Source organism: Falco punctatus (genome assembly GCF_963210335.1).
Source record: "Falco punctatus genome assembly, chromosome: 1".
Taxonomy (NCBI): Eukaryota; Metazoa; Chordata; class Aves; order Falconiformes; family Falconidae; genus Falco; species Falco punctatus.
In genome coordinates, this window is record NC_137580.1 from 48,278,494 (window position 1) to 48,291,420 (window position 12,927).

At 38.9% G+C, this 12,927-nt stretch overlaps 1 protein-coding gene across 7 annotated transcripts in view; it reads left to right on the plus strand.

Moving 5' to 3' along the window:
* DOK7 (docking protein 7) overlaps positions 1 to 12,927 on the plus strand; it is an 80,058-nt gene that overhangs the window by 24,967 nt on the left and 42,164 nt on the right. For all 7 annotated transcript variants that reach the window (XM_080411165.1, XM_080411166.1, XM_080411167.1 and 4 more), the window contains 2 exons: positions 3,422 to 3,529; positions 6,147 to 7,021. In XM_080411165.1, coding sequence (XP_080267291.1) covers positions 3,422 to 3,529; positions 6,147 to 7,021 — 983 coding nt within the window. The remainder of the gene's footprint in view (positions 1 to 3,421; positions 3,530 to 6,146; positions 7,022 to 12,927) is intronic.

The following is a 12,927-nucleotide window of genomic DNA, read 5'->3' on the forward strand; positions in this document are numbered from 1 at the left end:
AAATGCATATCCACCAATGTAATATAAAAATAAAATCTCCATCAGAGGCATTTTTAGTCCAGCCAGATTTCATGTAATCCTTCCCTTTTGCTCCAAAGCAGCATTAAGAAGTTTTCAGTGACTGCCTTGCACAAAAGATTTCTCTTCATAGCAAGGGATCCATTGTTGTTTGGAAAATGATAAAACAATTCCATAATTGAAGGACCTGGGTGAATGCCTAGATTCCGTGGGAGTAAATCAAACAAGTAGCAGTAAATCACATTTGTTAGGAGTTTGGGAAATGAAGGTACTAATTGCTCTGAGAGTTGGAGATACTGATGGATGTTGCGTGGACAGTAGTTGTCTGAACTTCCTTGGACAGCTGCCTTGGTACTCGTCATGTTGCTTCTGTCCTCCTGAGTTAGTAATACCGCAAATTACTACACAGTTATTTAGAGGCTTTGTATTGTGCATGCTCAAGGTATAGGATCATGCCGACAAATCCATCTTTACTGTTGAAAACCCTTTGTTTTTATCATTTTTTAGGCCATATTTCTACAGTCATATGACAGGAAGTCATAGGTTAAGCCCTCCAGTAAGGACTGGTCTCTGTAAGGTGGCTGCCAATGACTTCAGTCCTTAGTCTGATCTTGTAGCAAAACCTGATTAGTGCATGGTAGTCTGTAACCAAACATACTGGTATAAGAATCTGCTGCTTCTGGGGCATAGTATTGTGTGTGTTTTCCATAGAAGTCTTGCTTATTAGCAAAGAAGATTAAGGGCAAACCCAAGATTTCAGTAAGATTGATGGACAGTTATTTTTAAGCCTAAGACTTAAAGTTTATATATGTTTGGCAAGTTTTGAAGCTGTTTCTGTAGATATTTCCTAGTACTTGCTGAGAAAGGGTTCTAATCAGTCTTCCACAAAATGCCAATGAGAGGTCCCAGCACATAACTACGAACCCAGTTTTATACATATCTCTTGTACACAGGCATTCCTTAAGGGGAAGTTTAAGTAAAAAATTGTCAATCCTGTGTCTAGAGATTTCATGTTGTTGCGTGAAACCTGTTGTGTTCTGTAGCTGTGTAGCTGATAGGGAATTAGGCTTCTAGAAGCAACTGAACATGTGAAATGCAAACGTGAACTTTCCTCCTGCCTCCCAATCTTGTATTCTATTACAGGCCATTTTTGCAAGATCAGTTGTTTGACCAGTTTGTTGGTTTTTTTAAATTATATCTTTTGCTGTCTGTAAGAGGGATATTAGTTACTAAAAACCTAATAGTTCTGGATTTGCCCTAGTAACAGTCTGAAAATCTGTATTTATGAAGTAATCATATTCAGAGGAAAGTGGGAAGTCTCTTTCCTACAGGTAGTTCTTTGCTCTGGGAAGGGTTAGTGTCTGTCACATCTTGGTTTGACTAATTTGCTCATCTGTTAGGCCAACTTTGTACGCAGAGTGCTTGTAGAACATCTTTGATGAACCTTTTTGGGCATAAGGGCATTTAACTACATACAGCAGAGTAACTGGAGCAGAGGACATTAAAAAATAGATTCAGGCAGGAGCCTGTAACACTATGCGCTACTGAGCAGATCGTTGCACAGACCTGTCTGGGTTGCACCATAGGTGCTGGTGGCCAAATTTTGTGTTTCTTTTGGCAGAGGTCCATATGGAAGCATTGGGGGTTTTGTCTAAGTTACACAGGTTTGAACAAGTCGGTGCTTAATATGAGTTATATTGCATCAGAAATAGGAATGGAGACCTAACAAAATAATCCATACCAAACAGCCCTCTTTTCTGTTCCTAAGCTGGGGGGGTGTCAGACACTGACACCAAGCACTGAGCACTGTTTGAGCTGGGAGACACAGAGGTCACAGACTTGTCCCTGTTAGAACATCTTTGCCTTCCAATATATGCTGTTATAGAAGGAATGTGTGTTTCTGGCTTGTTCCGCTAATCTTATCCAGACCCAGTTTGCAGACTGCTAGAAGGAAACCCCCTCCACATGGGAAAGAAGGTTCAGCATTGTCATTTCTGTTCCTGTGATGCACTTGGACCTATCCAGGGCAGATCAGAAAGTTAATATGGTTAGGAGAGATGTAGCAGCTGGTTTCTCAGGTAGTTAATAACGTAGGGACTCCTGTGGAGCTTCAGCTCACCTGGTAATGCTCCTTCCCCTGGCGTGAGCTTGCTTTGACTGCTGTCTTGACAACATCAAACCCAAGTCTTTTAAAACTGGGATGAAAATGAAACTTTTCTTTCATCATTTCAACTGTTTTTTATCTTACTAACTCAACCACAGCAATATATAGCCCTTTTCATCGTTTTCCCCCCCTCTTATTAAATTATTCAATAATTACATGTTTTTGTGGTGTGCTACTACTACTTGGTTGATGAGATATACAAGAACAGCAGTTTTGAGGAAGCTAATCTGTTTTATCTGTCATTAATTACCTTCCCTATGTAATTAATACAAGCTACTGAAACTTCTGATGAGGAACAAGTTAGCAGACCATATCCTTTGCAACTGCTGGGCATGACACACTTGTCAGTGCTGTTTGAAAACACCTGTAAGATTTCTCTTGGGGTAATGGTTATGATTACTTGCAACATCTGGTTTTATTGTTGTGCCTGGCTGGAAAAAAAATGGTTTAGAGGAAACTGGCCTGTTTTACTGATGAAAGTTCTTCCACATTCTGTATAACTCCTGGTATTTCTCCTTTTATTAGAGTAGAATGAGCCTTCTTCTGTGAAGTAATTTCAGCTGGAATGGCAAACTGACTAAAATGTATGGGCAAAATCCCTGACAGTACATTTTAGTAGTGTTTTTTATAATTTTAACTTGTCTTGTATTAAACATGAAGACAGAGAGCCACCAGGTTGCTTATTTTATCTCTGACTTCTGAACATGAAGCTTGAAAGTAATGTCTTTGTAAATAGGTGATCTGGATTGCAAGGTGTCAGGTAGATTTATCACTATGACTCTGAGTTTATGATGTAGATTTGTAAATTTGTAGCATAAAAAGTTTGGTCTTTCTTGATGATAAAATTCCCAATGAGTTCAGTGAAGTCAGGACACGTTTTACTGGTCACATTACTTTTCAACTGCTCTAGACCTGCAACGTGCTAATTATCTTTGTAACAATTGCCTTTGGCGCTGTGCTTTTCAGGGTTCTGTCCCTGGTGGTAACTCTTACAGACACTGGATATAATCTCTGAAAGTCTTTGAAGCTTAAAACTATAACTTATGTAGCATTTCTCTAGGATGTGCTTGAAGGCAGATTGTCCCATACATTTTCCAATCAGTGTTTTCCCTTCCTGTAGTAGTAGATCAAACAGGAACATAAGAATATCTAACAAAATAATGTGGTTTTTTTCTTTCCTTCTTTTTATATATTTTCCATGCTGCTTCTTTGTTATTTATTTTGTATTTCTTTTCAAAGATCCAAGCACAAATCCAGCCTATTCAGAAGAAAGATTGGCTCATGAAGCTTTGCAGTTAGAAAAGCGCTTGAGCTTGCTGTCCCATACAAGTCGCCAGGGCAGTGGAGGTAAGAAATTTAGTTAAGTAAAATTAATGGTGTTCCTTCCTTTCCAGGCTTTAGAAATAAGCACATGTAGATAATTATAAGATGGTGAACTTAAAAGAATAATAGAGAAACGGTCAAGATATTTGATTTGGCTACTGTTGCTTGTGGGGCAGTTCTTTTAACAGTATTGTCTAAAGTCCATTGATGTAGACTGGAGTTTTTCAACTGACCAGTGCAAGTTTTGGGTCAAACATTGTTAATGCAGGAAGATCCTTTGGTATGCTGAATTCTACTGATTTTTTGCATGTGCTACTTCAAAAGAACTGGCTGCATCAGGTTTGGTATCTGCTTATGTACTTCACTCCAGCCTGTGAGATGGACTAACTTGTATAGTTCACCCATCAGGCTTACAGCACATTTTTGTAATAAAACCTAGAACTCCTCTGCTTTGGTTCTAACTATTATTCTTGTTAATATTATTCTTGCTCTTTGTGGTACTATCTATGCATGTCCCTTCTGGAGTTATGTATCAAAGTAGCTTTGCTCTCTAGCACTGGAGTGTAAAAGGGCCTCTGCCCTGAACTGCCATTTGAGTTGTTTAGTAGCAGAAGTTATGTCCTCAAAACATGCGCCTTGCTTTTGACTCTAAAGCCTAAAAATGCCCCTGTGGAGATCCTCAGGAGCTTAATTATGTGCTTCTGTATGTCCATGGCTACTTTAGTCTTGACACTGCTGAGTAATGTGGTTTGTGACTAAATTCTGCTGAGACTTCCTGAGGTTTTTCTTAGTTAGTATATAACTATTGGACTTGACTGGAGTGATGGAAAACAAATGAGACTTGATGGGGAAGCGTGCATGTTTGCTTTATCCACTGTGGTTAGAAAACGTGGGCCAACTTCATATACATGCTCTGCTTGAGATTACTTGAATGTATGCCCTTATTCTCCTAAGAATGTTACAATCCTCAGAGAATGAGGAATCCTAGGTTTTCATATTGTTTGGGTTTTGCATATGAAAATTAAATATTTGTGTTTATGGGAAATATTATAACAACAAGATTGTCCCTGTAGGTTTGGTCAGAGGACATTTGCCTGAATCTGGAGATGTAGGTTCTGCCACCGTCTTGGAGAACATGTAGTTCTACAGGGAGGATTTTCCTTCCAGAGTTTTGAAGTGCCTGAAATAGTTGTCTAAGAGAAGTGATTTCAAATAAATTCAACAATCTTATTTTTGAAATAAAAAAGATGGTTTTGTAAGCAGAAGAACTTTTATTTAACAAGTATATTTCTTCTGGGAATGTTGCTGAGAACTACACATATTTTTATAATTTGTGCCTTCTGTCTAGACAGCTGTATAATTTAATCTCAGGAGTTGCTCAGGGATCATGAGCCAGTGTCATGCAGTGGGGCACTGGGGAAAAAGAAAGAATTAGATTTCACAGAATAAACATAGCTATTTTGTGATAGTATGTATCAAGAATTACTCCATGAAGAGCAGGAGAATTGTTCTAAAATTTTCCCTCAACAACTGAGAATAGAAATAGCTTAGTAACATCAGAAGCTCAGGTGACAATTTGCAGTGGACCCTTCCCCTTTCTACCCCATCTGGCAACTTAATGCCCATGGTTTAAAATTAATTAAATCAATGAAAATTAATACCTACAAAATTATGCTGCTGTCAACCTTTGTTTTCACATTGCTTTTATTAAGAAGGAAGGAAATATCATTGTGGACTGTGTGTCACTACAAGAATGTGGTTTTGTTTGCTTGTTTGTTTTTGTGCATTTGTTTGTCTGACATTTGTGTTTGTCCTTATGGCCTTTCATGCCAATGTTTGATTTTTTTCTTCCATATTCTGTCTTGATAGCAGTAGTTACCTGTAAAAGTGTCCTTCTTGCAAGTATCGGTGAGAAAAAAAAATATTCTTGCAATAGATGCGTAAATGAATTATGGAAGATCTTTTTGTATGTAGTTATGTAAACATTTTTATAATAGTAGTGTTCTCATTTTTTTGTTACACTGATGTGTGGTTGCATTTTGGTATGGGTATTATGCAGAAGTGCAAAAGAGCTGAGGAGAGAACAGGACAGTCTTAAGTTTGATTTTTATTTTTGTGGTCTCTACACATTCACTTTGGTGTCGTTCAAAGAAGATGTAGATAGAGAAAAAAGTACAAATAGGTTAATAATTTGTTTGATTCAGATCAAACTAAAACATGGAAATGTTTTATGTGGCTTTGGGTTACAATAACAAGGTTTTCTTCAGAGCATCTTCAGCTATCTTGAGCATGGGACTTTCTGAATATTCCCTGTAATATAAGATAAAAGTATCTAAAATAAAACAAATGAACTGTATGGAAGTAAAATGTCATTGAAAAGGGGAGAACTTAGTGCACAAACTCTAAAAGTTTAGCCCTGAATGCATTATGTTCCACAGCGTGGTAGGGTTATGGCAAGGTAACATACTATTAGCATTTAATTTTTCCTGTGGGGAATATAAATTATTGCAGGAATTCTGGCTTTCTGACAGATGTTCCCCTTAGAAAAAGCAGGTGGTATCTCAGGGTCCTTTCTGTTTGTACATACTTGCCATGCTTCAGTCTGTGTTTTAAACATAGGTTGATGTGTTTTCTTTTCTAGGAGATGATAGAAGTCTTTCAAGCTCATCTTCAGATACCAGCCACTCGGATGTTAGTGTTGGGAGCAGACTGACAATTTGGCCTGAACAGTCTTCAGCCAGCACTTCTCAAGAGAGTCATGGACTGGCAGCAGCAAAGGGCATTCATCTTGGGGAAGAAAAGACCCTTCCAGAAGGGGCACGTGGCACCACTAAACTGCCTCCAAAGCCCCTCCGATCAAGACAGCTACAGGAAATAGGTCGTCAGAGTTCTTCCGACAGTGGAATAGCTACTGGTAGTCACTCTTCTTACTCTGGAAGCTTCTCTTCCTATGCTGGCAGCTTGGACATTTGCCATGGTGATGAGTTTGGATCATTGCTAAGCTTGCCATTGAACTTTCCTTCGGATCAGAATTTATGTACTTGTCCTCACAGTGAGCTCCAGAGAGGTGTGGGATCAGAGTATCAGGTTCCCAGCTCTCTAAGACATGTTTATGATATACCCAGGAGTTTGTTACAGGCAGCTGCTAAAGATGTGCAACCAAAGAGTGCAGATTCCACGCTACCCAAGGACCAGGCCCTGTCACCTCAAGGTGCTAGTGACCCAAAACTGCGACTACCACACTTGGAAGCATGGAGGGTACCCGAGCGCAGCCAGGACAGAGGGAGGCCTTCATCCTTACTCACAGAAAGCAGCAAGGACTCAAGTGATGAGACATATGTGGATTTTGTTTCAAGGTGGTCAGACACAAAACCACAAGGACAGGTGTCAGACTCCAAAAGTAGTGAGTTGTCACCACCTAGGGGGCCCTCAGCTGACCCCTGTGATACATGTAGCCCCCACCCTGGGATGACAAGAGCTCTTTTTTCAGCTTGTCCAATCTGTGGTGGACTAAAGGTAAATACCTAACACTGAGCAGATGCTAACAAGCCTTACTTAATATAGCATGATTAATTTGAAATGGCTAAAGTTGCAGGTTATAAGTACTACTGTTTCCTTTATAATTTGAACAGGTAATAACTTCTGTGTTGTTTATGCTTAAGCTGAGAGGCTTAGCACACGGTTCCTCAAAATGTGTGCCTGATCAGGGAAACACTGAACAATATAGGCCGTCAATCATTACTTGTAAATTGGCCAATTTTGGCTTTGGATATATGTGGGTGGCTTACAGTGACAGAGCTAGAAGCTTTACAGGCACTGAGAGGGCTGAATTTGTCATATAGTTGTAATCTAGCATGAAGGACATCGATCTGTCTTACTGCTGGTATTTTAAAAGAAGGAAGAAGGGAGGTCAAATAGTGTGTACTTCTCTTAAGGTGACCACAGTGCATATTTTTATTTTATTGATGTTTTTCTTTTCTTTACCATTGTAGTTTGAGCATGTCTTGCACAAGAAGCCAGATTAGCAAAGCTTCTCACTGGGGCAAGAGAAGATAGTCAAGTCAGCATGGCAATCCATAGCAGATTAACTAATGCAGTATTATGACTGGCCAATGACAGATACTTTAGAGGAGGTATACAATAACTCTTAGTGGTCTACTACCAGAACACCATATTTGCAGGAAAAATTATTTTTTATCAGCAGTCATGTAAAGACTTAAAACTGAAAGTATGGGGATTCATACACTTTTCTGAACATGTTTGCCAGTATCTGTTACTATGATTTTGATATTCTCATAAATTCTTTTTGAACTCTGCTGAATTCTTAGCTTTTTATAGGAGTAAGATATATACATTAATTGTACATTGCATGAAGAAAATGTATCTGTTTTTATCCATTCTGGAGAGGAATTTTTTTTGTCAATGTGTTTGCTAAACTTAGATGGTAAAGCTGCTTGTGTTGGTGAGCTGTTGAAAGGCTGGAAAAGTTAAGAGGGAGTGCTCAAATTACGGAATGTGTGAAGTAGGGATTCAGCAAGAGAGACTTTTGTTTGAGGAATTAAATACTGCCATTGAAGTGTGTGCATTTTAATTGAGCGTGTGAGATTACATAAATCACTGCTACGAAAAGGGTTCAAGTGTACAGTAAGTTACAAAAGAAAAATTAGAAGGTTATAAACTCGAGGGATTATTTTCTTCTCATGAGGTGTTTCATGCATTTGCATCATTGACTGCCTTCACCTTCACATCTAAAACTAGAAAATGCTGTCTGCCTGAGGCGCTTGTATAGCCTCCGTAACAGTAACAGCACCGGAGATGTTACTTTGTCATGTACTTGCAGCATTTAGGAGGTAGGGAGACACTGATGTGACAGGCCTCATAAGGTTGTGTCTACATTGATCATTAGGACCAGTGTTCTTCCATGACCGTCCTTGCCAGCCATCTGTACCAAAGGCCCTCACTCGAACTTTAGCCTAAATCTGAAAACTTGGCTGGATGCGGAGGGCTGAGATTTAGCCTCCCACTTCTGTTCTTTCTGCAGCGCAGGCGGCAGGGTGGACAGCAGTGTATCTGCTGCTGGCTTCCTGCTGACTATAGTTAGAAAGGAGTTAGGAAAAACGCACAAGACTGATTCCTAGGAGGGCTCTCCTCTGGGATCAGAAAGCTCCAAGATGGCTTTGTTTTAAGCAGCAAGGAAATAATTAGTTAAGGTACAGTTAGTTAGCTTATGTGGTCTAAATGTTTCTGGGTGATCTGAATTGTCAGTTCAGACATGAATTTATCAAAATTTACCCTAGGTATTTGTTGCAGACAGGAAGCTGAAAGTGAGTATTCTGTTGTGTATCTTCAAAGCCATTAAAGGCTAAATTATGTCACTTTTTTAACTGCCGGTTGACTCCAGCAACATACACACCCAAATCTTTTATTGCAAAATGTTATCAGGTTTCATGGTGTTTCTAGTTGCCTTAATAATATAGTTGGAAGGAATTTCAGGAACTGTAAATATTTAAACAAATTTAGTCAAAGAAACACTGGTGCAATCCTCTTAATAACTCTGTTTTAGCATGAGATATGCACATCTGTTTCTTATCCTTCCCCACCTGCACCCCCTGCCATTTGTAAGCAGTTGGGAAGGAAGTCTTATTAAATGGAATGATTCATGGGTTTATTTTTACTCTTGAAAGAAAAAATAACCTTTTGATACATCGTCCTGAACTGTCAAGATGAGTTACTTTAGATGGACACCATTTTTTGGCCTTTCTCATAATGAATACAGTGAAAGCACAAATTCATATGCTGTAACTAAAAAATAATTTGTATTCCTTGTGCTCTGAGCAGAATACATTTAAGATGCAGTTAAGGCCAGGAGGAGCTGATTTATGGATTAATGAAGACATCAGATTTTCATGTTTATTCCAATTCCGGTTCAAAATGCTTTAGCATGCCAGTGTTTGGAGTTCCTTTTCAATTTCAAGTTAACCTGTTAGTTAAATTGTGTTGATGGTTTTTAAATGCCTACTAATTAAACTGAGTGAGTGACCTGAGGAGAGGAAAGTCTACAGCAATAATAAAGGGTGTAAGCATTGGGGTTTTTTCTGCCTTGCATGTAAACTTTGGCAAATTGAGGTTAGATTTGGGCATGTTGTCTGTGTGTGTTGGAGTTCAGCATGTGAAGAGCTGGAGACAGATTGCAGGATGAAGACATGCATATGTGGAAAGCATGGTGGCATTTGTGATTGGGATTGACTTGGTTAAGAACCTGCTCCGCTAATGACAAGGATGATGATGAACATAGGGAGAACATACCCTGGGGAAGTGCCAAGGTTCAAACAGAAAATAGGGCAAGGAAGCCTTTCTGTTTCACTCGTGATGAAGAATAGAACCAGCCTGAAGAAAGTTACTAAAAATTGCTTCTCTTATTTCTCTATTGTATTTCATATTAGACACTGGGGATTAATAAGCAAGCATGCAGGGTGTTTTGCTTTCTGTTGTATGTTATTGTAGTGTGCTCAAGATGTCTTCCTTTACAAACTTCACAAGGTGTGCCTTTGCTATGTAATTTTTTGCCTAGGTGATTTCAGTCTTATGGATGATTGCAGAGATGAATCCATTGTGTATTCTCAGTATATTTTAAGCTCAGAATGTTGGATTGTTACAGGATTTCTGAGTAAGCTGTAGAGCTATATTATTAGACTTGCTACGTTTTCAACTACTTAGCTGATACTAATTTGATGAATAGACTTTCACTGTATGCTTGTTGCTCTGTAACTTCATTTGATGCTATAGTTTGAGAAATTATGTCAAACTTTTTTATAGGGTGTCTTTTTTTTTTTTACACCACCATTGTTTGTAAATTTTCATAGAAGTCTGAAAAATAAAATTATTTTCCAACTGGTTTTGTCCTTTTCCATCTCACAAGTACTGGCTTTAGTTTTGCTTTGCTTTTTATCCCCTGACCTTCATCTTCTTGCAAGCTGAATTAATATGGAATGATTAGGGCTGTCTCTTTCACACTACTTAGTGTTATACTCAAATCACTGTTGACAGCTTGAAATATCTATTAGTAGGAATGACTTTTATGTACGTTTAGCCCACCGTAAATTCATATTTATGGCAGTGGGAGGTATTATGTATGTAGAAATACAGTCTTGGTTACTGCTTTGGTAGTTACCTTGCTATGATAGAGGAGGAAAGAAAGTGTCAGTTTTTGTGTGACTGTTACCATCAATCCTGTATTGGTATTCAGACACTCACTTTAGCTGATCATTTAAAATACCAAAACCTCCCTGGAGACATAGGTCCCAAATTCGGAGCCAGTCTATGCAAATCCTTTGTGACGTATTTGTGTAGTTCCTACTACTGCACTAACTGTATGCCTCAAACTTTGAATCTCCCGGATTATCTGTAGTAAGCAGAAATACAGGAATGCTGTAGTCACAATGTACAAAAGAGTTTAGGGGTTTTGTCAGGTAGCAGGATCCACACTGCCGAGTGAAGAACCCTTCCTAGGGTTCCAAGGATGCTTCCCTACACAATATAGGGAGATCTGGTACCTGCCTTGGGGGGATGTGGATCTTGGTTCAAGTGGGGAGTTGTTTTGACTGGCTGATAGCAACTTTACCTCATTTAGTCTGTTCTGTAGGAACTGCTTTATTTTGTGTTACAGCTCTAAAGGAAGGCATGTGCATGTCTGTACTGTGATCCTTGAGCAGGCACTTTACTCAGTATATTTAGTCATGCAGCACCATGTCTTTGCAGGGCTTGTTAATTACACACAGCCTTTTATGAGTTCACAGTCTCTGGGTAGATCTAGAGCTACTATGATTATCTGTGTTTCCACTGCGCGTTGTAGACCAGGGAAAGACTAAGCTAAGAGAGAAGCAAGGCTCATGTGTCCTTAGAGAAGGGGCTTGGACTCTAAAAAACATAGTGCACTGAGGTCTGTTTTGTGGTCTTGCCTCGACTGGTTTAACTAAGGTCATGATCAGCCTGTTACTGGGTTGGGAATATAGCCTTGGCCTTCCAAATCCTGTACCAAACCCTTAATCCTGGGTTTAGCTGGTTTGTCTCCTTTCATTGTAGATGCTGCTTTTGAAAGTGGTAAAAGAGAGGGCCTATAAGGTGTAAATTTGTGTAGCGAGATTCGAGAAATAGCTGCAGACTACATTGTCACATCCATTTAACTGAGAATTATTTTTTTTTGCTTTTAGTCAGGTACTTTTTAAATGTAGTATTAAAATAGATAGTGAAGAAATCACAGTATGTTGTTATATACAACTTCAGTGTAGCTTTTTTTTACTGTTGGAGCCATTACCTCCTTACCCATGAGACTGAACACCTTATGTGTTTATCTCGTAGTGTGTTTATTTCCCTGCTTTCTCTGAAAGTATAGGAACATGTTTATTCATAATTACACACCTTTTACAGCTCTTTTAAAAGACTGATTTTTTACTTTTTTTTTTTTTTTTTTTTTACAGTATTGATGTGTGATGCTGTAACATTTTATGTGTCTTCCTACCTTCAGAAAAGCTACAGGTTGTCTGAATCCTCAGTTGAGAAGGACACATTTGTTATCTTCTACAGTGTTGGTTCTACTTGTACTTCTGCTCTCATCTCAGAGCTCTGGGCAGTTAGGCAACACACACTGTCAAAACTGTAACAGGAACAGTTGGCACCTCAGAGGAATCTGGTAGTCAGTTGTCAGTATTATTGACCTGAATGACAGAGTGTTTGTGAAGCTCTTGTATGCTTTGGTGACCATTGATTTTGGGTATTACTGGCTTTTGGCATGAATTAGAAAACTTGCATTTGTGCTCTCTTCTTTTAAGATTTAATTCCAATTGTTGTTCTTTCAGTCCTGACTGTGATACATTAACCTGCAGTGAGATGGATCTTCCATAACATGTATCACCGCTAAATGAGGTGACTGCACCGGACAATGATTTGGCAATCTGGCATTTTACTTACATTACAGTTATTGTAAAAGGCTCTGACATTTTTACAATAAAGTAGTGTTATTTTGGGGGCTTTTCACAGTTTCAAAGACATCTTTAAAAACACCAATTTCCCCACAACATCATTCTGAAAGAGAAGAAATCTATGACCATTCCTGTCCTTGACAATGAAACGCAGTCATTTCTGGAGGTGGTTGTGCTGACAAAAGCACACAGCACTGTGCAAGTCAATGATTGGAGCAAAAATGTGTTCTCCAGTTGAAACTGGTAGACGGAAGGGGCATAAAACAGATGGCTGTAGTGTCTGGGTTAGAGCTTGATTTGTTTTGTTTTCTTTTTTGTAGTTTTGGCCAGGACCCCAAGTCTATCACAGAGTTAACTCCCATCCTCTTACTAAGGTGCTGTTGGGTCTGCTTATGCACTGTGTTGAAGTGTTGTTTATCAGCAGTTCACAGGCAAATGAAGATA